Source organism: Crotalus tigris, unplaced genomic scaffold (assembly GCF_016545835.1).
Source record: "Crotalus tigris isolate CLP2741 ecotype Arizona unplaced genomic scaffold, ASM1654583v1 scf7180000020245.1906669, whole genome shotgun sequence".
In the NCBI taxonomy this organism is placed as follows: Eukaryota; Metazoa; Chordata; class Lepidosauria; order Squamata; family Viperidae; genus Crotalus; species Crotalus tigris.
In genome coordinates, this window is record NW_024097926.1 from 967,791 (window position 1) to 991,905 (window position 24,115).

The window sequence follows — 24,115 nt, forward strand, 5'->3', positions numbered from 1 at the left end:
ACGCACACGCACACGCACACGCACAGAAATATTAGTGACACATACCTGTTTTTAGATACACTGACAAACACATCTATACCACATATGGCTATATAGATATAGACATATGGCTATATAGATATAGACATATAGATATAGTCACATATAGATATAGATATAGTCACATATAGGTATAGTCATGGACATATAGATATATAGATCAGATATATATATATATATATATATATATATATATATATATACACACACATTCACATAGATATATATTCATATAGATATATATTCACATAGATATAGACACATGCACTCACATATATGCACACACATACATATATAGACACTCCCCCCACACACATGTGCACACATGCAGTGCTTTTTTTTTTGTAAAAAAAAAAATGCTGGAACTCACACACATCATACAACCCGCCTTGCCTACCCTACAAGGTTCCATCCAAAAAAGGTGCCGGAACTCCGTTCTAGATGTTCTATGAGAAAAAAACCCTGCATACATGTATCCATATATATGTTTATCACATACCACATACATGTAATATATACATACTTGTGTATATTACATTCATGTGTAGGCATACATGTATAGATAGATGCACATGAATATATATACCAACATCCACACATCAACATTTATATAAACATGTACATAGATACATAATACTCATACGTATGCTTGTAGACCTGTTAACGAACCTCAGACTGAACATCACACTTTGCCCTTTCACTTTGGAAACTTGACTTGTTTTAAGCAAGAGTTCGTGAACCAAGGTTCTTGTTTGAATTTCAGCTAGCTAACCTAGATATTAAGCCAAGTATCTCTTCGGTAGCATTTGAAGTAGGCCAATGCTTCTCCTAACAAAAATTTATTTAAAAAAATAATACCAGGTATTCTATAAATAATCCAGATGGATCACAATCCAATATCACTTCTATTGATTTAAAATTCATGGTGGCAGTTATGTGGTCCAGTTTGGTGCTGGATCCAGTCTAGATTTTTCAAAGAATCATTGGCCATTGTGTAATTTCACAAGTACATGTGGGCTGGGTTGGGCAACGATAATGAGGATGCATAATTTGTGGTTTAGAATGTTGTGGAATCATAGACTGTGTATTTGCAAACCATCAATTAAGTAAAAATATAATTTGTCTCTTGGGGTACAGAATTGTTAATGAACACAGCCATTCTGCTTTCTTTTCCTTCTTATTTGTCCTACTTAGTTACAAAGTCTGCTTGTTGTGCATTGCACTTATTATTTATAGCAAAGTTTGTCAATGGCTTATTGATCTCAACTTATGATTATTTCTTTAGTGACTTCGAAGTTACAAGAGCGCTGAAAAAAGGACTTACGACTGGTTCTCACACTGAGCAGTATCCCCACATTCATATAATTACGATTTGGGCATTTGGTAACTGGTATGTACTGGTATTTACAACTGTTCCAGCATCCCATTTATAACCTTCTCAGCTAACTTCTAACAAGCAAAGTCAATAGGAGAAGCTGGATTCGTTTAACCACTGCAGCAAAAAAAAAAAGTTGTTAAATTGGGTATGGTCACATGATAACTCACGTAACAGCCTTATCCTCCAGTAATGGACATTCCTGTCCCAACTGTGTTCATAAGTCAAGGACTAATACTAATCAGCAATATAAATTAGCGTGCATATAATTTGTTCCCGCCTTTATTATTTTTACAAATAACTCAAGGTGGAGAACACATCCAACACACCTTTCTCTTCTTATTTTCCCCACAACAACAATTTTGTAAGATGAACCCGGCCGAGAAAGAGAGTGATCGTCCAAAGTCACCCAGCCGGTTTTTATAGCTACGGCAGAATTTGAACTCACTGTCTCCTGCTTTCTAGCCTGGTGCCTTATTAGATCAAACAAGATGAATATAGCCCTTTTGTTTTCAATTCAGCCCTGGAGTGGTCGGTACAGTATGATGGACCAGTAATAACAATAACAATATGAAGCAGCCCCAGTGGTAATCCGCTTTAAGTAACCAATTCTGACCCGTTGTAAATATTTTTGCCAGAGGTAGATTCTTCTCTTCCTTAAAAAAGCCATCACCTTGTCTAACCAGATGGCCAGCATAAGCACATTAAGAACAACCTTACTTCTCTTGATTAATTATATGATCAAAAGGCAAACAGAAGATAATAGCTTCTGGGTTGTACAGAATTTCTCCTGTTTAGACATTGGGAAACCAGATACGCAGTTTGCAAGCTGTGACTGGCTATCCTTCTTTGGTCATGTCAGGCAGTCTGGAACAAAGTGTTTATTTTCCCCTGTGCATCCAAACCAGTTCCACATCTCTCAAAACATCTGGATAATGTAAAGATAGAGTTCTTGGTGCTATACATCTTATTTTAACAGTGGAACAGCCTATCCTAGATCTTGACCTCTTCATTCATCTTAAAAGTGACTAGAAAACAAGTCTGGGGATGCCTCACTGAATATCACAAGACTCATTCCTCCCTCTTAAGGAAGAAAAAAAAAACAGATTTTTTTAATAAGGCAAGGAAGCTTATAGCTAGCAGGAAAGACTGAGATCCCTGTTCCCTTTTGCTGAGAATAAACTAACATAAATTCTCAAGTAACCAAGAATCGCAGCCCTCCAAATACAGCACTGGAATTAGTAAGTCAATGCCCTAACTTAGTTTAAAAAGTATTCACAGATAAAATAGAGGTAAAAAGTATTGATATGAGATTGACGCCTTTAAACATAACAAAGATTGAAGACCAAAACATTCTCTTCATACTCTGGAGCAGTGGTTCTCAACCTTTTTAATGCCGCGACCCCCCAACCGGTCGTAAGTCGAGGACTACTCAACCGGTCGTAAGTCGAGGACTACTCAACTGGTGCAGCACCGTTTGCAGAATGGGACTTTTGGCGGGCTCAGCAGGGCAGAGACAGCCTGGACAATTCCTATTGGCTTTTGAAAGCCAATAGAATTAGACTCTATTCAAGAGAGTCTATTCTATTGGCTTTCAAAAGCCAATAGAATAAAAGGGAGTAGCACAGCTAAGGAAAAGGGGGGAAAAAATGGCGGACTGCGTTGTTTGGCCACCCCCGTGAAATGGTCGTTCGACCCCAAATGGGGTCCCGACCCACAGGTGGAGAACCACTGCTCTGGAGCTACACCTCTCATTAGCCTTAGCCATTCTGAATCATAGTCAGGAATAATAAGAGATATTGAGGGCATGGATTCCAGACCAGCTGTACAGCTGTATCTTTCTTAATTTTAACAATTACCACATACATTAGTGTAATGCATTATTTATCCTTATTGATGTCAGCACACAACTCCGTGCTTTCCTACTGAACGTGGCTAACAGCTGCTGGAGGTAGACTTTCAACGGGAGGAAATTAAATCCGTCCATGTGCCACAGTACCAATTATTTTTTTTAAAAAAAGAAATGGGAAATGTGCCTTCTTTTAGGATCTCTTCGGTAACCCCTGATTTATCCCATTGTTTCATAGTCCTGAAGCTTCCTGTCATCGTCACTTGATTTGTCTCTTCGGTCAAGCAATCACCTATGATTGTCTATAGCAGTGGTTCTCAACCTGTGGGTTGGGACCCCATTTGGGGTCGAACGACCATTTCACGGGGGTCGCCAAACCACACTGTCCGCCATTTTTTTCCCTTTTCCCTAGCTGTCCTACTCTCTCTTATTGATGGCCACACCCACTTGGGGGTCACCACCACAACATGGGGAACTGTATTATGGGGTCACGGCATTAGAAAGGTTGAGAACCACTGGTCTATAGCTTCTTAACTACAGTTAGTTTTATGACTACAATTGGCACTAGACTTTCAGTTGCTAAGCGAGATGGTGGTTCAATGAATTGGGTCTGACTTTATGATCTCTTTTGCTATGGTTATTAAGCAAATCACCACTTTTTATTTGGCCATAAAACGAATCCTGCTTCTCCCATTGACTTTGCTTATCAGAAGTCAGCTGTGAATGTTAAAAATGGTGATCATGTGGCCCTGGAATGTTGTAACCATCATAAATACATACATAAATTTTGATAATGTGACTAGAGGGCCACTGTGAGGATAGTCAAAAGTCACTTTTATCAGTGCCATCCTAATGTTGAACAGGTGCTAAACCAGTGGTTCTCAACCTTTTTAATGCCGCGACCCCCAACCGGTCATAAGTCAAGGACTACTCAACCAGTCGTAAGTCGAGGACTACTCAACTGGTGCAGCACCATTTGCAGAATGGGACTTTTGGCAGGCTCAGCAGGGCAGAGACAACCTGGACAATTCCTATTGGCTTTTGAAAGCCAATAGAATTAGACTCTATTCAAGGGAGTCTATTCCATTGGCTTTCAAAAGCCAATAGAATAAAAGGGAGTAGCACAGCTAAGAAAAAGGGGGAAAAAAATGGCGGACTGCGTTGTTTGGTGACCCCCGTGAAATGGTCGTTCGACCCCACCCATAGGTTGAGAACCACTGCGCTAAACGAACGGTTGTAAGTCAAGGAATAATTCCATGAAGCAAAATGTGACAAAGTACTTCTGACTGAATTTCTCCAAGACTTATCCAGGTTGTTTCCATCTTGTATTAAAATAAATTTAACGATGCATCCATTGCATCCTTTCATCCCTGTTAAAAAGAAATCAAAACATGGAATGACAATGAATTTAGGCATTATGATAATTTCCTACTTGAAGCAACTTTTTTGTGAAACAGAAAATAGTGTTGCTAGGATTGCAAGGAGCTATTTCAATTCACATTTTACTTCCTGTGAGTTTTGCCAAAGTTTTTCTCAAGCATTCTTTATTTCCTGTTGTTTATGCAACACTTATTCTATAGGGTTCGCTTCCCTTGTTCGCTACTTTCCATTTTCCAACATGATTAAGAGCACCTTATAATTCAATGGTTTTAAGGAAGCAAGCCAACCAAATAACACCCCCCCCACCCCCAGTAATAATTCTGTAAGAATAAGGAGCTGGATGGAGACAGACTGAATTTAAAAAACAGCTAAGCAATAACAAAAAACGTTTTTTCACATCTTTTAGAAGGAAGGCATATTTGGGAAATTAGTTAGAAATCTGCTAGTTGGCTAGCATACTACACAAAATGGAATCAATATGATATAAGGAAAAAATGGTTAAAGAAATCCAAAATCGTAGAGCTGATCTAAGATTGGAACATTAAAAAATGCCCACAGGCAAGGGTAGCCAAACACCAGCAAAACTGATGCCTTCATTTATTGTTCAATTTTTAGCATCACCAGTCCACTTGGCCTCCCATTTTCAGGGACCATTGTACTTTCAGATTTGAGGTTCAAATGAAGACATAAGGAACACTGTTGTTTCTCAAGCCAGAATATGATGCTTACAAATTTTGTCTGCTATTTTACCAAGCCCTTTCTTTCATTTCAGATTTTAGAATTTCTGATCATTCAACTTCAGGGTAAAAAGGGGAAACAGTTGGAAAGATCTTCCATGCTCGAAGGAACAATCGTTATTTCTTTGGACGTTCAAGATTTTCCCCAGCGTGTGAACCAGTCCCACTGTGCTGCAATTAGTGAGCATAGTCAGATTTATATTTCTTTCAGAGCAGTTATTTTTCAGGAAACTAAAAATCAACATGCAATCCCCAATAAATAAACTTCAGGTATAAGTTTATGTTCCTGCAACGTGTTGAGCACAAATAATACAGCTCAATTGTAGCCTCCCCACAGATTTAAACAAAATTAATAACAGTGGTTCTTTGATTTGTTCCATGCAGTTGCTGCAAAAGGTGATTTGTGCCACAAAATCTTGAATGACCTAACATTCAAAGGTAAATATTTTAACATTATTTGAGATTTAAGGAGTACTTTTGGTGGATCAGAGCTAATCCAGCCCAACATTCAGTTCTCACAGCACTTAGCCACTAATACATTTTGACCTGGTTTTCCCAAAACAAAACAAATCTTATTATGGATTTAATAGACATATGAATTTGCCCAACTTCTGAATATTTCTTGAGTCATCCTGAGGAGATTCTATTGCCTTTGAGTGGTTTCCTCATAATGAAGTTGCCCTCAAGAATCAGAATAAGAGCTCTGCTACATTAAAGAAATTGATAAACTTTTAAAGCAAGAAGATGGAGACCTCATTAATTTCTGTTTTGTGTTTTTTTTTAACTTACATACTTTTTTTGAAAAGAGCTGTGTAATAATACAATACAATACAAGCTGTGCAATATAGGAACAGGAATAGATGGGTTCTGAGATACCTGAATGGACATTGTTGACATTGTAGGAGGAGAGGCAGGTTAGTCAACATTAATCCCAAATCAGGAGGAGTCTGATAGTCCTTTTCAACAAATTTTAATAAAAGGCCTAAGCTTTTATGAGCTGCAGCTCACTTCATGAAAGCTTATGCTTTGTCATAAAATTTGTTAGCCAGAAACAGTGTTCCCAGTTTCCTTCTGATTTATTCATACAACCATTTCATGATTTTTTTCCTCTACAGGCATTTTTCAGAATATCAACTGGAAAATGCCACATTACATCTTGGCTAATTAATATCTTTTGATTAACGTTTTTGAGTTGGGCAGCTAATACAGTTAAACAAAAAGTGTGTGTATATGTGTGTGTTTGCATGTATACAGATACTCCTGGACTTAGAACCATAATTAGCTCAAATAATTAATATTATTTGAGATTTTAAAAGTGATTTTGGTGGATCAGACCAATCTAGCCTAGAACTGCTGTTGCTAAGCAGGGTGGTTGTTAAAGTGGGTTGCAGCCGATTTTATGACCTTCACTGCCACGTTGTTAAGCAAATCATTGCAGTTTTTAAGTGAATCACATGGTCATTAAGCGAATCCAGCTTCTCCTTGCTTGTCAGAGGCCAGCTGGGAAATAAGTATATGCCAGTTGCCAAGTGCCCACATCTTCATCACATGATCATGAGGATACTGTGATGGTCCTAAGCGCAAGGACCACTTTTTTGGTGCCATTGTAACTTCAAACATTCACCAAATAAATCATTGTAAGTCGAGGACTACTTGTATATTAAAAGGCTGATATAATCGCTTTGCTGCAGCTTGCTTTCTTGTATCAACCGATAGAAGGGAATCTTAAGTATTCATGCCTGTTCTTTGGAGAGCAGGAATTCTGTATATGTCTTGCAGTGTTTGTCTCACGACACTCAATTTTTCCTTCCACAGAAGTACAAGGCTTATTGCCTTTCTGCCAGAGTGGCGTCCTGCATGGAAGAGGGTGTCCTCATGAATCTCTGCATACCATGCCTTTTCAACTTTCCTTTCAGGTTAGCCTATACTAGTCCAGCCCCTTGCTCAAGCAGGAGACCCTATGCCATTTCAGACAGGTGGCTCTCCAGTTTTTTCTTAAAGTGATGAAGCACCTACAACTCCTGAAGGCAAGCCTGTTGATTGTTCTGTCAGGAAATTTCTCCTTAATTCCAGGTTGCTTCTCTCCTTGATTAGCTTCCATCCGTTGCTTCTTGTCCTGCCTTTGGGTGCTTTGGAGAATAGCTTGACTGCCTCTTCTTTGTGGCAGCCCCTCAAATACTGGAATGTTGTTATCATGTCCTTCTTTTCTCTAACCCAGTGTTTCTCAACCTTGACAATTGCTGGCTGTGGAATTCTGGGACTTGAAGTCCACATGCCTTAAAATTGTCAAGGTGTCTAACCCAAATCCTGCAACCGTTCTTCATATGTTTGAGTCCCCAGGCCTTTGATCATCCTAGTTGCTCTTCTCTGCACTTTTTCCAAAATCTCAACATCTTTTTTGTTCATGGGGTGACCAAAACTGGTCACCGCATTACAAAATATATTTTCCTTTACCTTGGTGTTCACGTTAAAGCTTTGGATTTGGTGGCCATGCTGAGGAGATGGGTAAGAAATCAATGGAAACGTTTGAATGACTGAAGGGACGCACTAAAACTTCAGTTAAAGGTTTTGAAAAGGACACATTAACTTTCTCTCTCTTTGGACTTTTCAGCTGTATGAGAAATCTGAAGTCCTCAAGGAGGACAGTGCCACATTGAAACAGTTCATCCATAGGACCAGCCTCATGCACACCACAGTAAGCGATTCCCCTGCAGTGTGATTTGCTAAATATCACGTTCCAGGTTTCCTCGGGACCAAATGATTACTTTCCAGCTTAAAATCTGCCAAGGGTTTTAAGAAGCTGCATAGGAAGAGAAAATTCTGTGTCTTTATCTCTGAAGCGACTTGGTTACCAGATCCAGCCTCAACCTGTCTCTGCTATTTTTAAATAATTTTATTTAGTAAAGTGGGCAAATCTTATCAAACTCTAGTGGTCATGATGGATGACTACATCTGTGGGATTTGATGCAACATATGCTGGTTAGCGTCACATCCCACTAAACCACAGTTTTGCTAATACTTTCAGAGTGTAACTTGGATCTGGGAGTGCATTTTGGGATACCGAGGACTACCTATCTACAAAGTGTACCAATATGAAGACTGATTCCCTATTAAGATCACTTCCTATATTTCTTATTTCGTGAGTTGTTGATTTTCTGCTCCTCTGTTTTTATAGATCAAGTTTCATTACTGTGTAAAAGTTAACGGCAACATCTCCGCTGAGACATATAGGTAAGTAAACATCTACAAAGTTATACTGGCAGCTGTAGAGTAATACAATTAAATCATATAAATAAATATATATATTGTTCAAAGACTCGATATGAAAAGACAATCATTAAACACGGCTTAAAACAAGAGTAACAGAAGGAATTTAATTCCAGGTTTGGGGAAAGAGAAATGAAATGTATCTCTCCTCTGTAATTTTGGCAGTCCCTTAAAACATTTTCTCTTCATGGTAAACCTTGACTATTATTAAATACAATATCATCATTATATGATTTAAGAAGGGGGACTTATAGGAAAATAAAACCTATGTCTTTTTTTTTAAAGGACCTTTGCAAAAAAATGTTCTGTCTGGAAACTCTAGTAAGCCAGATTCTGACTGGAGCTATGAGACTAAATAGAACAAATGATTCATATCCATCTATCTATTTTTCTTTCCAGCTACACAGTATACTTATACATTCTGTGGTTCTGGAACATCCTTAATCATGAGGTTTGTTTTGGGGGGGGGAAATGGGGAGGAGTACACCCCTTTATTTCTTCCAAGTTTTTTCTCTTGGTGTCAGCTTTGGGACAAAAATGGTCATAAAATTGGGTGCTTGCTACACCTTGAACAACCGTCTTGCTTAATGACGGAAATCCTGGCCTCAATTGTGGTCAGAACTGACTTTGCTGGTCTGAAGCTGGCTGAGAAAGTTGCAACCTTCCTAGCCTTTTGTAAGGACTTAAATTGGTGTGGGGGCCCCCTGGGGAACAGTATAGTGGAAGTGGCTGATTGAGTAACAACAGATCCCACTCTCCCCTATTCCACCCCCACCCTCCCCATGTGCCCTGGATGTTAATCTCTGGTTTTAATTTATCCAGGTTTTAATGTAGATGTATTTTTAATGGTAAAATGGGTGGCCAATAAATTTGATAGGTAAGCGATAGATAGATAGATAGATAGATAGATAGATAGATAGATAGATAGATAGATAATAGATAGATAGATAGATAGATAGATAGATAGATAGATAGATAGATATGATAGTAATAGGTGGATAGATTATAAAGAGAGAGAGAGATAGAGAGAGATAGTTATAGGTGGATAGATTATAGATAGATAGATAGATAGATAGATAGATAGATAGATAGATAGATAGATAGACAGATGATAGGTAGGTAGGTAGGTAGGTAGGTAGGTAGATAGATAGATAGATAGATAGATAGATAGATAGATAGATAGATAGATAAGATAGTTATAGGTGGATAGATTATAAATAGAGAGATAGGTAGATGATAGTTGTAGGTAGGTAGGTAGGTAGGTAGGTAGGTAGGTAGGTAGGTAGATAGATAGATAGATAGATAGATAGATAGATAGATAGATAGATAGATAGATAGATAGATAGATAGATAGATAGATAGTTATAGGTGGATAGATTATAAATAGATAGATAGAGAGATAGGTAGATGATAGTTATAGCTAGATAGATAGACAGATAGTTATAAGTGGATAGATTAAAGATAGACAGACAGACAAACAGTCAGACAGATAGATAAATAGTGATAGATAGATAGATAGATAGATAGATAGATAGATAGATAGATAGATAGATAGATAGATAGATACTGTGGATAGATATCAAGTGAGGACCAGTCCTAATTCACTTTTTCCAGTGTCGTCTTCATGTTGATTAGTTGCTGAACGAATGGTTGTAAACTGAGGACTGCCATATAACCTGTTCCCCGTAAAGGTAAATTAGTCCCCCTGCTAACTAAGACTTTTGCTCTCCCTTTCAGTTCCAGGAGTAAAAGATTTTTCCCTTTTCCAGCTCACTCCTGCTCCCAAATTGTAACAAATGAGTTGTTAAAGACTCATTCAAAGTCTTGCCCAGCATTACTTAGAACTCAGTTTTGCAGTTTTAAAGCCCAGCCACTTATTAAGATGATCTCTGTCTGGCGGGTGAACCGATGGTAACCTTGTACTCCTTCTGGGAAACTGACAGAGATTTTAGTCATTAAACATCTGCTAGCATTAGCACGGCTACTTAATGCATAATTAAGAAGAAGAAACAGGAAGTGCATCACCTGAAAGAGAATATCTGGCACGGAACCACCTGGCCTCGCAATATTTGTGGTGGGCATTTACCTCCAAGATAAATCATTTGAAGTACCATCCAAGGCCAATGCAGTGGCCATTTTACATCTATAGATTAAAAGGCGCATGGGTTTAAGTGCAACAATCTTGGATTTTACAGATACAAGTAGTTCTCGACTTACAACATTTGTTTAGGGACCATTCAAAGACACGTTGGCATTGAAAAAAGTGATCTATGAGTGTTTTTCACACTTAGGACCCCTGTAGCATCCCCACGGTCACATGTTCAAAATTGTGATTGTAAGTCAAGGATTATCTTTAAGTCACTATGCTTCTCTAAAACCACATAGAGCAGTGGTTCTCAACCTGTGGGTCGGGACCCCATTTGGGGTCGAACGACCATTTCACGGGGGTCGCCAAACAACGCAGTCCGGCATTTTTTTTCCCCTTTTCTTTGGCCACGCCCCTGGCACCCAGTGATGTATAAGTGGTTGGGGGTCACCACAACATGGGGAACTGTATTATGGGGTCGCGGCATTAGAAAGGTTGAGAACCACTGACATAGAGCTTATGCTTTGGGCATGTTTTCAATAGTTCCTTTTGCCTGGACCGCACCTTGAACGAATCCATGGCTTGTTTGACCATGGTTTGTTACATAAGACACAACTGGGCAGATTTACCCAAGCATTAAGTCAGCATCCACACAAACCTGCACGATGTCTTGTGATATGTAAAGCTTTGATTGCAACAGCAACTGGAAGCGCAGTGAATTCAAGGGGACAACATAAAGGCTGTTCCTTGTGGTTTAATGGGTGTTCTCATTTATAATTATGATAAATGCAGTGACTTTGCAACATCTCCACCTTCTGTGCTTCAGCCCAGAAGGGAAAGTCAGCACATGTTTGCCAGATGGAACCACGTTACTTACTGATGGGAGACATTTTATGAGGTAAGCGGTTTGGGGGAAAGAATTTCTCCTCCAGAGGCTGATTGATGGAGTAGTTATAAATACAAGGTCATCCTTAAAACCAGATTGTGGAAATGGTGCCCAGCATTTGTTCCTGGGATCTGACTAGCTGGAGGGGGGGGGGGAATTTATTTATTTATTGTCAAGATGTAGACGATTCTAGTTTGAGCATGTCTAATTAGTTTGAAATTTGTTAGTCGTTAATAAGGATAAGTTGGGTTTATGCATCCTAAACCAGCCAGATTAATTAGTTTGCCATTGGTTGGAGGCCAATTCCTAGTTACTGTGTGTAGACAAATAAATTACAATATCTTATCCCTGGGACAATCGGCGCCTTTTCCAGGGACTCAGTAGCTGGCTGCATCCAACCCCATCTACAAGTAGACCTTGACTTACAACCATTCCTTTAGTGACTGCTTGAAGTTACAACGGCACTGAAAAAAGTGTCATGGCCATCTTTCACACTTAATGACCATTGCAGTCACGTGATCAAAATTCAGACGCTTGGCAACTGACATGTACTTATGACGGTTGCAGTGTCTCCTGGGGTCAGGTGATCCCCTTTTGCGACCTTCTAACAAGCCGAGTCAACGGGGAAACTGGATTTGCTTAACAAGCGCATAACTAACTTAAAAACTTCAGCGATTCAGTGAACAGCTGTGGTGAGAAAGGTGGTAAAATGGGGTAAAACTCATTTAACCACCGTCTCGCTTAGCAACAGACATCTTGGGATGAATTGTAGCCGTAAGTCTACCTGTAGCTGCAGAAATAGGGGTTGCCATGATTTGAAAGAGGATGCTTAAAAAGAGTTTCCTAAACAGCATTGCCCCCTGTTGGATGTGGAAGCAAAAGGTTGGTGGCCTGGTTTTTGTAACAAGCTTCTAGACAGCATACTAAAAAGCAGAGACATCACCCTGCCAACAAAAGTGCGTATAGTCAAGGCCATGGTTTTCCCAGTTGCAATGTATGGCTGTGAAAGTTGGACCATAAGAAAGGCTGAGCGCCAAAGAATGGAGGCCTTTGAACGCTGGTGCTGGAGAAGACTCCTGTGAGTCCCCTGGACTGCAAGGCGATCCAACCGGTCAATCCTAAAGGAGATCAACCCCGGCTGCTCTTTAGAAGGACAGATCCTGAAGTTGAAACTCAAATACTTTGGCCACCTAATGAGAAGGAAGGACTCATTGGAGAAGGGCCTAATGCTGGGAAAGATGGAGGGCAATAGAAGAAGGGGACGACAGAGAATGAGATGGCTGGATGGAGTCACTGAAGCAGTAGGTGTGAACTTAAATGGACTCCAGAAGATGGTAGAGGACAGGAAGACCTGGAGGAATGTTGTCCATGGGGTCGCGATGGGTCGGACACGACTTCGCAACTAACAACAACAAAATGAGGAGAGACACGGAGTTCATCCTCACACGTGTCCTCTTACTTGCACTGCAGATTCCCATGACCTTGTTTAAATTCCATCATCCACACCTAAAGCCCGATCACCATTATTTCTAAAAATATATCTATATTTAATACGCCGTTTGTTTCTCTGTTTAATATGCCACACATTTGAGACCGGATAGCAACTTGTCAGAAATGGTGTCCCGCTTGAGTTGAGCTTGGAGCAGAAGACCCCCAGAGTCCCTTCCAACTCCGTTATTCAATGTTCTATTTCTGTTTAAGCGTATCTATGGGAAATAACACATTGCAAGACCAATCTAGCATCATTTTTGGAATGTGTATACATTTGTTTTACAGAATACAGAATAACAGAGTAACAGAATAACAAGGACTTTGAAGACCTTTCAGTTCAACCCCCTGCTCAAGCAGTTTTGTTGTGCTGTGGAGCCTGCATAGTTGTATTTTTATATATCATGTGTCTAGTCTGTTAATTAAGAACTTGCATGCCATGTGGGTGCAAAGACTGGCTATAAATCGAAATAAGCAAGTCAGCTCTAGAGGCGCCCTGCCTTTGGCATAGATAAGCAAAGGATCTTGAACTTTGCTTGCACAAACTTTTTTCTTCATATTTTGATACTTGGCGAAGGGCGTTGTCCTTTGGAATCTATGGAATTGAGACTTATACCTTACTTGGGGGTGGGAAACATTCTATATTGGCTTTTCATTTGCTGCTTTTTTAAGAAAAAAGTTTGATACTTGCACAATTTTATCCTTGAAAATTACGTTTTCATGATGTTGTAAACCATGCTGTGCATTTTAACAGAAAGATGAGATGCTTAAATACGTGTAATTTTAAAATACTGATATTTCTAGGTATAGGTTCTCCTGCTTGAGCAGGGGGCTGGACTAGAAGACCTCCAAAGTCCCTTCCAGCTCTATTCTATTCTAGATTCTATGCCACCATACTGCAGAATAGTTCTGAGCCATTAATGCATTGACATAAAAAAGTGACTGCCTTTCCTTGCTATGTAATGCTTTCTTTTTCTTCCAATTCTCCTTTATAATCTTTCATCTCCTAGGAATTCCGCTAATTGTATTCTACTAACATACAATAAAGATTTTTTAAAAAATTGTTCTGATAACTGAATTTGTTCTACACAGGAATTAATCCACATTTATCTATGAAGGGTTTGCGACTGTTAACAGGTTGATTTTTTTAATGTAAATTGAAAGTTGACTTAACTTCATCTCTCAATTAGTCACTCTTCAAATATGATGGGCAAACAGGGTTAGATTGCAAAAGGGTGATCTAGTCTGTGATTAATCTGCTATTAATTTACTATTTATTTCCTTCTGTTTTCCATCACCAATCAACCCCACTTCCTTCTTTCTTTCTTTCTTTCTTTCTTTCTTTCTTTCTTTCTTTCTTTCTTTCTTTCTTTCTTTCACATTCCATCTTCTTCCTTCCTTCCTTCCTTCCTAACTTCCTTCCTTCCTTCCCCCCCCCCTTTCCCTCCCTCACAGATCAGAATGCAAGGCTGTAATCCCATCGTGTGATAACATTCACCTTGTGACTGGTGAACGAGTCAGTCTGTTCATCCCAGATGAATTAGTGGACAGAGGTTTCACAGGTACCTTGAGTCTCCTACCTGCGGTGTCCCTGTGTCCCTGCCAGAAATCTTTCCCTAACCAGCCTGCAAAGATATTTGCTGCCTCTGTATCCTTTGCTCTGATCAGTGATCAATAAAAGAGAGTCCAGGGAAGCTTTAACCTGCAGGTGGTCTGGGTTTGCAAATATCTGGTCTCCCCGGTTCTTCTTTTCATTAATTATAGCTTATAGTTATATCTATATATAACTATAGTTATACATATAAAACTACGTATAACTATATATATATATACATATAGGTCTTTGGTTATTTGGGTTTTCTCCCGCGTAAAATTGGAAGTGTCTTGGCGACGTTTCGACGAAGTCTCATTCCTCATCTTCAGGCTGGTGTTTTCGGCTTCGTGCTTCTAGGAGCACGAAGCCAAAAACAGCAGCCTGAAGATGACGAATGAGACTTCGTCGAAACGTCGCCAAGACACTTCCAATTTTACGCGGGAGAAAACCCAAATAACCAGACCTACATACAAACACCCGTGAAAACCTCAGAAAACATATATATATATAGTTTTATAAAACAATATGCTCACAATTTTTTATACCAAACTCAGCAGTCAGTTTCTGTCCATCATTCATTGGCTTTTCAGAGGAAATTTTCCTTAGCCATCAATATATATATTTCTTTACGATCCAGCTGGGCTGCCCGTACTGTTTTCTGCCGAGGAAATCTCGTATTCTTTCTTTGAAGATCCTTCCCGCTTAGCATCATGGGGCAAATATGCCTACCAAGCCACACTAAATCCGGCTGCATCTTGCAAAACAGGTAACACCCAGATTTGGCACTAGTTTTCAGTCATCCAGTCTGAACGTGGGAAAGCTATTTAAGAATGAACTACATCTGCAGTTCTTCCGGGAACAATCTCGGGAGCAGCCAGACCTGAAAATAAAACAGTGATCTGACATGTTTATTTTCAGCGTAATAAAATACTGTCTGATGCTTGCCTCATTTAGCCTCATGAGAACTCTGCACATGAGGTGTAAAACGAGAGGGAGCTCACTCGCAGAGCATCACAGCCTAGCCGAATCCACAAACCATCTGTGGTGCAACTCTGGTTTGTTGTTCTGAAACCTCTTCAGAGGCTGGATCTATAGACCTAATCTGGAAGTGCTTTTGAATATGTATGTATGTATGTATGTATGTATGTATGTATGTGTATATATATATATATATATATATATATATATATATATATATATATATACACACACACACACACACACACACACACACACACACACACACACACACACACATATGTATATACAGGTAGTCCTCAACTTGCAACCACAACTGAGCCCAATATTCGTGTTGTTAAGTGAAACATCTGTTAAGTTGAGTTTGCCCCATTTTACGACTCTTCTTGCTACAGTTGTTAAGTGAATCAGTGCAGTTGTTAAGTTGGTAACACGGTTGTTAAGTGAAACTGGCTTCCCCCATTGACTTTGCTGATCAGAAGGTTGCAAAAGGGGATCACGTGACCCGGGGACGCTGCAACTGTCATAAATATGAACCAAGCGTCTGAATTTTGATCACGTGACCAGGGGGATGTTGTAAATACCGATAGATAGATAGATAGATAGATAGATAGATAGATAGATAGATAGATAGATAGATAGATAGATAGATTGATTGATAGATTGATAGATTGATAGATAAAGATATAGATATAGATAGATATATAGACAGAGATACAGATATAGATAGATAGATAGATAGATAGATAGATAGATAGATAGATAGATAGATAGATAGATAGATAGATAGATATGGAGATAGATAGATACATAGATAGATACATAGATTGATAGATGATAGATAGATAAAAATAGACAGATATAGATAGATAGATAGATAGATAGATAGATAGATAGATAGATAGACAGAGAGACAGAGAGAGAGACAGACAGACAGATACAGATATGGAACTTGGAATAACTATAATCTTAAACCCATAGCTATGCATTTTAACATGATAATAATATACAGATAGTCCTTGATTTATCACTTTGAACAGCTTGAACAGTTGAGACTGTTGCCAAGCAAGGCTGTTGAATGGCACCCAATTTTATGACATTTCTTGCCACAGTTGTTAAGTGAATCACTGTAACTATTAAGTGAATCACGCAGTCATTACGCGGATCTGCCTTCCCCCACCGAGTTTGCTTGACGGAAGTCAGCTGGGGAGGTCACAAATGGCGATCACACGATCCCAGGATGCTGCAAACATTGTAAATATGTGCCAGTTTGCAAGTGCCCAAATTTTGATCACGTGACCACAGGGATGCTGCAATGGTCATAAATGCGAAGCTTGGTGTAAGTCACAATTTTCAGTGCTGTTGAAACTTTGAACAATCACTAAACAAATGGTTGTAAATCGGGGGCTACCTGTATTTTATAATATATATATATATATATCTCCAGTTCCTTAGATATCATCTCTGAATCTTTGATTATCTACCTGAAATAAGATGCAATGCAGTGTATCAATCGATCGATCAATCAATCAATCAATCAATCAATGTATTTTGTCTCTCAGACACAGCAAGACCTGAAATCCAGTTTAACCTTCAAAGCAGACACCAGCAGGATTCAGATGTTCAGGAACAGACACTGCTGCTCTTCTTTTTTCTGGGTTACGTGGATCCGTTTCAGGACAAGCCAACGTTCAGTTTCTGTATATATAAATATAGATTTATACCCATACATCAGCATATGTACACACATGCACATCTATATTCCTTGGGGAACGCTAATATAGCAGTTGGATACAATAACTTTATGAGACTGGCAAGAGAGCAGCTACAGAATAAACTTTTGGCCCCGTGGCTAATCAAGAATCTATGAAAGCAATCAGAAATTGGGATAAGAAAACGCTTAAGTCGGGGAAATCAGAGAGAAACTGAATAACTTCATTTAACCTTCCATCTGTGCTTTAGGATCGTTGTGCCCTCCGCTAAAAATACAAACACTGCACAGATGTGCCTTTAAAAGACATTTATTCTGGAAGCTGTTCTTGAAGCCTCTAAAAAAAAGTTGATTGGCAGAATGATTCGGCTTTTCTCCCAGTTAATAGCTTAGTTAAATAGCAAAGTGTAAGTGTGCCCCTTAAGCATTAGGACATTTGGGGTTTTAACTAAAGTTTATTAAAGTAAACTGCAGTGTCTGCCTCACAGTATGGCCAAGCCATAAAAACTACGGTTTCCAAAACACAGGTAGCCCTCGACTTAACGACCACAAATTGAGCCCATACCTTCTGTTGCTGATTTAAATTCACTTAATTCATATTTGTTCATTTTGTCCCATTTTACGACCTTTCTTGCCACAGTTGTTAAGTGAATCAGTGCAGTTGTTAAGTTAGTAACACCGTCGTTAAGTGAATCTGGCTTCCCCATTGACTTTGCCTATCAGAAGTCGCAAAAGGGGATCACGTGACCCTGGGACACGGCGACCGTCGTAAATACGAATCAGTTGCCAAGCATCCAAATTTTGATCCAGCGACCGTGGGCATGCTACAATGGTCATAAGTGTGAAAATCGGTCATAAGTCACTTTTTTTCAGTGCTGTGTCACTAAATGAACTGTTGTAAGTCAAGGACTACCTGTACTGGGAGTGAGCTCACAAAAGTGAATTTCACGGGGCAATCCAGCCAGTAACTTATAATTCTCTGGAACTGAAAGGAATTTTGTTGCAAGATCCAATCCAGTCCCTGGCACCAGAGGCTTTGTCTTCCATTCTCTCTCCCCCCACCCCCATATTCACAGGCCAGAAACATGCTCACCCATTCATCTATCTTATATGAAGTTGTGCACTTGTGTATTTAGCATCTGCGTGTCACCTTTTGTCCCTTTTTTCTCTTTGTATGCTGCAGGGGACCGGCGGGTGATTCTGTCCCATCTCTCACCTATCCTCTTCTGCAATGAGCAGGCTGTGAAAAAGGCTACCCAAGGACTGGTGAACGAAGTCCTGGATCAACACCACAGAGTATTCCAGGTGCAAAGGCCAGGAAGGCTTGAGGGTCAAGCCTTGGGGGTAGAAAGGGGGAAGAGTTTTATTTATTTATTTAGAAAATTGACATGGCTGCCAGTTCCCTCACCGTGGAGGGGAGGATGGGGCCATTACAAGAATTCTGGAGCAAGGTCCCAACATCCTGTTTATTTGGGGAGAAATTATGTCAGAAGAAATTTCCTATCCGTGAGAACGATTAACGAGTGGAAGGGCTTGCCTTCAGAAGTCGTGGTTGCTCCATCACGGGAGGTTTTTAAGAAGAGACTGGACAGCTATTTGTCTGGAATGGGGGTCTCCTGTTCGAGCAGGGGGTTGGACTAGAAGACCTCCAGGATCCCTTCCAACTCTTGTTATTCTGTAATTCTACGCACGCATGGAACTGCAGCCTTGTTTGGGACTCACAGAGGAGAATGCAGCCACGGGGCTGGTTAGCTTTCCCCCTGCCTGTTAACCAACATCAGTGTTGTACAGGTAACCAGGCTGAGCCCGAGGGAGGGGTCAAGCACATCATAAGTGTTGAGTCCTTTCGTGCCCACAAGAGAGGACCCAAGTCCAGCCCACCTTGAATTCCGTTGACGCTTGTCTACCATCAACTTGCTTTGATTTTTCCTAGTTCAGATTCTTGTAGAGTGTTAGCATGGGAAAAAAAACTGTACTTCAAACCGCCTTGGCTCCTAGTTACCTGCACTTGATAGACGTGGAACCGTCCATTCAACCATGTTTTAATAATAATAATAATAATAATAATAATAATAATAATAATAATAATAATAATAATAAAGTTGGAAGGGATATCTTTACAGATACATATGGTATCTGTAATACCATCAAACATCCACATCTGCCTATCCCAGGTCTTGGGTAAGGACTTGATAGATAGACAAAATGCCAAATCCAATCTGAACATCTGGCTGAATGTGCGATGATCCATAATAATAAAGTTGGAAGGGATCTTGGAGGTCATCTAGTCCAACCCCTGCTCAGGCAGGAAACCTATAGTACCATTTTGGACAAATGGCTGTCCAGTCTCTTCTTAAAAACTTCCAGTGTTGGAGCATTCACCGCTTCTGGAGGCGGGTTGTTCCACTGGTTAATTGTTCTCACTGTCAGGAAGTTTCTCCTTAGTTGCTTCTCTCCTTGATCGGTTTCCATCCGTTGCTTCTCGTCCTGCCTTCAGGCGCCTTGGAGAATATTTTATTATTTTATAATAAAATATTACTATTTTATTCGTACTCTGCCCAGCGTCCTTCCATGAAAGAGATGTGCAATTTTCCAATCCTGATGGGAAAAAAAAAAAAATCAAATCAAATCCGAAGCATGGTTTTACTGTCCACTGCAAGGGGGGAAGGAAGACCTTCTGGCAGTTTGTTTTGAGGCTGTGAGCACTAGGCAGGACTCCTTGTTCTCCACAGGAGCAACAGAAGCTGGCCCGTTCTTTACCCATCATGGCCTCTGCCATTTCCAGAATCGTCTCGAGCAGCACCGACAGCGAGTTCCGGAGGAAGTGTCTCCATAGCCTGCAGGTACAGCCAAGATGTGTTAAAACCAGGGCGTTGTTTAAATTAAACAACTTGAGTTTAGAAAGGTTGTGTAGGATTGGGAATTGTATGATGCCCGGCAACGAGCAAGGGCATGAAGTTAAATTAAGCAACTTCCAAACTACTCATTGACGTGTAGCTCTCATCTCACATTTTCATCAGAAAGGTAGTTCTCAACTTACAACTGTTCAAAGTTATGACAGCACTGAAAAGTGTCCCGTGACCTTTTTTCACACTTGCGACCGTTGCAGCATCCCCATGGTCACGTGATCAAAATTCAGGTGCTTGGCAACTGACGGTCGCAGCGTCCCAAAGTTGTGTGATCCCCTTTTGCGACTTTCTGACAAGCAAAGTCAATGGGGAAGCCAGGTTCACTTAACGACCGTGTGGCTAGCTTAACGATTGCAGTGATTCATTTAACAACGGTGGCAAAGAAGACAAAAAAATGGGGCAAAATTCACTTAAGAACTGCTTAGCAATAGACATTTTGGGCTCAATTGTAGTTGAAAGTCAAGGACTGCCTGAGAATCAAAGCTACATGTGCATGGTGTTAAAAAGAGGGATGGGCAGCTGTGGCCCCTTTAGGACCTGTGGACTTCAACTCCCAGAATTCCTCAGCCACCCCCAGCATGTTCAGTTCTGGGAGTTGAAGCCCCCAGGTCCTACAGGGGCTGTCATTGCCCACCCATGTCAAGAGATTATCTCTCTTTTCAGGTTGCAGATACTCACGAATTCCAGGAAAGCATCCGAGAGACTTTGAACAAAGTCATTCTTAATCAACGGAAGCCCAGTCATGCCTGTGAGATCAAAAGGGTAAACGTTCTCTTAAATACACTTCCTCCCCCCTGGTTCCCTTCTCTTATCTTTGTCCAGCACCATTCTGGTCCTGGCTGTTAAGAGAATGAAGGTTCAGTCCAGGAGTCTTCAAACTTGGCAACTTTCAGACTTGTAAGTTGAGGACTACCTGTCTTCCAAAATCCAGCCAAGAGCTCTTACCAAAAACTCTGTCAATGAAGTATCTGCAGTCTGCCGGTGAGCACGGCCCTAACCGATCCCTGGGTTCGTAACACGCTTAACTTTTTTTCTGTTAGAAAAAAAATAACATAATGCACAGATCAGCTTCATTGCAAGGATGAGTTGTTACCCTTCCAAAATCTTTCCATGACGGTTTTCCATGGCCTGGAGAATTACCGGCATTCTATTCTTCCTTTAATATAATCTGTGTATTGTTAATACAAACTGTCTCCTTTATTTTTTTTCTGCAGCCACTGCCTAGAAAGAATAAGACAAGGCCAACCTCCATTCATCAGAAAACGTTGTGCTCCTGTATTAGCCATACAGGATTGGAGGCAGGGGAAGGAACCTGCGAGAGAGAAGGTGTGTGTCTTTTGAGTGCACAACTAAGGAAACACACTACTCCAGAATGGTGCTGTTCCTAACTTAACTGCAGTGATTCATTTAGCAACTGGGGTAAAAAAGGACGTCAGATGGGGGCAAAACTCACTTAAGAAATGTTTCCCTTCGCAACAGAAATTTTGGACTCAGTTATGCTCGTACGTCGAGGACGACCCGTATAATATAAAAGTATACAGTTTACAGAAAGAAAGAGAGCATTTAGCCAAGCAGCTGTCGGCTAACCGTGTAAGTTTGAAATTCTCCAGTTAGGAAAAAGACAGCCCTTTCTTCCCTGTATCCGTGGCATTCTGTCCTCCGGTGACCTCTCCCCGCGGGAAACACGCACCCAAACCCAAAGGCGGAAAAAGAAAAGAAAAGTGAAGCAACGGCAAACATTCTAAAACAAACAGAAACCAGAACACTTCATTTCCCAGGCTCTGAACAGCCCTGGAAACAGGGGCAGCACCTTCAGCAAGTAAGCGGAGCCTTGCAAAAGTTTAAAAAAAAAACAAAACTCCAGCAGAAAAATCTTGGTTTTTGTTTTTTTTTTTTTAAAAAAGGTTAGCTACAACCATCTGATATCCAGGTAATCCTCAACGACCACAATGGAGCCCAACATGTCTGTTGCTAAGCCAGTTTCACTGTATACGTGTTATACTTTGATAATAAAGGGTTTGTTATTATTATTATTATGAATCTTGCCCCTGTTTTATTTCTTGCCCTCACTACGGTTGTTAAGCTAGCAACACAGTTGTTAAGTGAATCTGTTTTTCCCCTCCCTTGACTTGGCTTGTTGACGGTCGCCAAAGGCGATCGCGTGACCCCGGGACACTGCGACCATCATAAATACGAGTCAGTTGTCCAGCAAATTTTGTTTATGCGACTACCGGGATGCCTCAGTGGTCATTAAGTGTGAAAAAGGGTCATAAGTCCTTTTTTTAGGGCCTTTGTAACTTTGAACGGTCATGAAATGAATTGTAAGTCAAAGACTACAATTGAACCGATGTAACGTGCAGTCTGAGTCTGTGCCTCATGTCTGTACGTACATGTGCTGTATATGTGTATGATTTCACATGTGTGCGATTTCCAATTTGTGTCCTGCAGGACTTTGGTTTGATTGCTCAGGGTGTGATCAAATAAGCACGACAAAGAAGAGAAAGCCAGCCAATAGGAGGATCCCCTTGGAAGCGGATTCAGAAGACCTTAGCTTCATGTCCGGTGAAGCCAAAAACCAGGAACCTGAAGCAAGTCCCTCAACAAGAGCAGAGACCACGTCAACCTCTTCCTTTCCATCTTTTTCTAAGAGTCAGAGTGATATTTTCCCAGACAAAAGTCAAGGAAAGGATGGGGTCGGTGGAGCAGAAGGGAGCAAACATCTGTGTCAGGTTTGTAAAAAAACAAGAATTTACAAAACAGAACGAATGGATTAAGAGGGTTTCCAGGTTCCCGTCCCTTAAGTCATGTTACAGTTTGCTTAGCTTTCACTTAGTTGAAGTCCACTCATCTCAATGCTGTCTGGGGAATTCTGGGAGTTGAAGTCTTCAAGTCTTGGAATATTGAATCCAGTTTTGGTCGCCGTGATATAAAAAAATAGGTTGGGAAGAATGCAGAGAAGAGCAACAAAGATGATTAGGGGACTGGAGGCTAAAGCATATAAGGAAAGGCTGCTGGAATTGGGGATGTCTAGTTTAATGAAGAGAAGGACGAGGGGGGACAGGATAGCAGTCTTCCAGTATCTCAGGGGCTGCCCCAAAGAAGAGGGAGTCAAGCTATTCTCCAGAGCGCCTGAAGGCAGGACAAGAAGTAACGGGTGGAAACTAATCAAGGAGAGAAGCAACCTAGCACTAAGGCAGAATTTCCCGACAGTGAGAACAACTAACCAGTGGAAGGCCTTGTCTCCAGGTGTTGTGGGTGCTCCAACCCTGGATTGGACAACCATGTGTGTGAAATGGTACACGGTCTCCTCCTTGAACAAAGGGGTTGGACTAGAAGACCTCCAAGGTCCCTTCCAGCTCTGTTTTTTCCTTTCAAAGTTGTCCAGGTTTGGAAACGCTGCCTTAGGCTGACAGACGTTTTTGCTTTAACATCATTCAAACGCTGCTTTCTCTTCTGACTTTCTCCGTCTTGCAGGAGGAGAAGGACGTTTGGGCTCGGGAGGTCTTCAACATGGGCAAGTGGACCTCTTGAAGCAGCCATTCCTGTTCACTTAACGGAATTCCCGGGAGTGTCTCGGGCGAGGCAATAAATGAAAAAAGCCACTCGCTGTCTCTTGGTCCCTTCCACTAACTAAAGACTGAACACAACGCTGTTCCTAGAGCAGTGTTTGTCAACCGTGGGCCCTTGATGAAGGGACTTCAAATCCCAGAATTCCCCTCTCAACATGTTTTAAGAGGAGTGGACTTCAACTCTCATGCTGGTTGAGAAATCCAGGGAAATAAAGTCCACTCCCCTCTTAAAGCATGCTGGCTAGGG

General features: G+C 40.6%; 2 protein-coding genes across 5 annotated transcripts in view; one reads left to right on the forward strand and one right to left on the reverse strand.

Annotated features, from left to right (window-relative positions):
* Positions 1-15,372, reverse strand: part of LOC120318530 (acylphosphatase-2-like) — a 27,761-nt gene extending 12,389 nt beyond the window's left edge. For 2 of the 4 annotated variants that reach the window (XM_039366247.1, XM_039366246.1), the window contains exon 1: positions 15,235-15,372. The gene's annotated coding sequence lies outside the window, so the exon portion shown is untranslated. Of the gene's footprint in view, positions 1-10,672; positions 10,791-15,234 lie in introns of all 4 variants that reach the window. The other 2 variants (XM_039366248.1, XM_039366249.1) reach the window with 2 other exon arrangements.
* On the forward strand, positions 5,029-23,901 carry CUNH11orf80 (chromosome unknown C11orf80 homolog). The gene is made up of 15 exons (XM_039366194.1): positions 5,029-5,560; positions 5,765-5,818; positions 7,196-7,296; positions 7,992-8,075; positions 8,556-8,611; positions 11,560-11,631; positions 14,563-14,782; positions 15,308-15,467; positions 17,242-17,379; positions 18,574-18,695; positions 20,123-20,233; positions 20,963-21,061; positions 21,514-21,625; positions 22,748-23,028; positions 23,774-23,901. The coding sequence occupies exons 1-15, from the start codon at positions 5,362-5,364 to the stop codon at positions 23,828-23,830; spliced, it is 1,866 nt and encodes a 621-aa protein (XP_039222128.1). The 5' UTR covers positions 5,029-5,361; the 3' UTR covers positions 23,831-23,901.
* Positions 23,902-24,115: the final 214 nt, after the last annotated feature.

Coding starts and splice junctions, on each gene's coding strand:
- CUNH11orf80 (XM_039366194.1), top strand. CDS start 5,362: ATGATGCTTACAAATTTTGTCTGCTATTTTACCAAGCCCTTTCTTTCA. Junction 14,783..15,307: donor TTGCTCTGATCAGTGATCAA/TAAAAGAGAGTC, acceptor AATTTTCCTTAG/CCATCAATATATATATTTCT. Junction 18,696..20,122: donor AACACCACAGAGTATTCCAG/GTGCAAAGGCCA, acceptor TGTTCTCCACAG/GAGCAACAGAAGCTGGCCCG.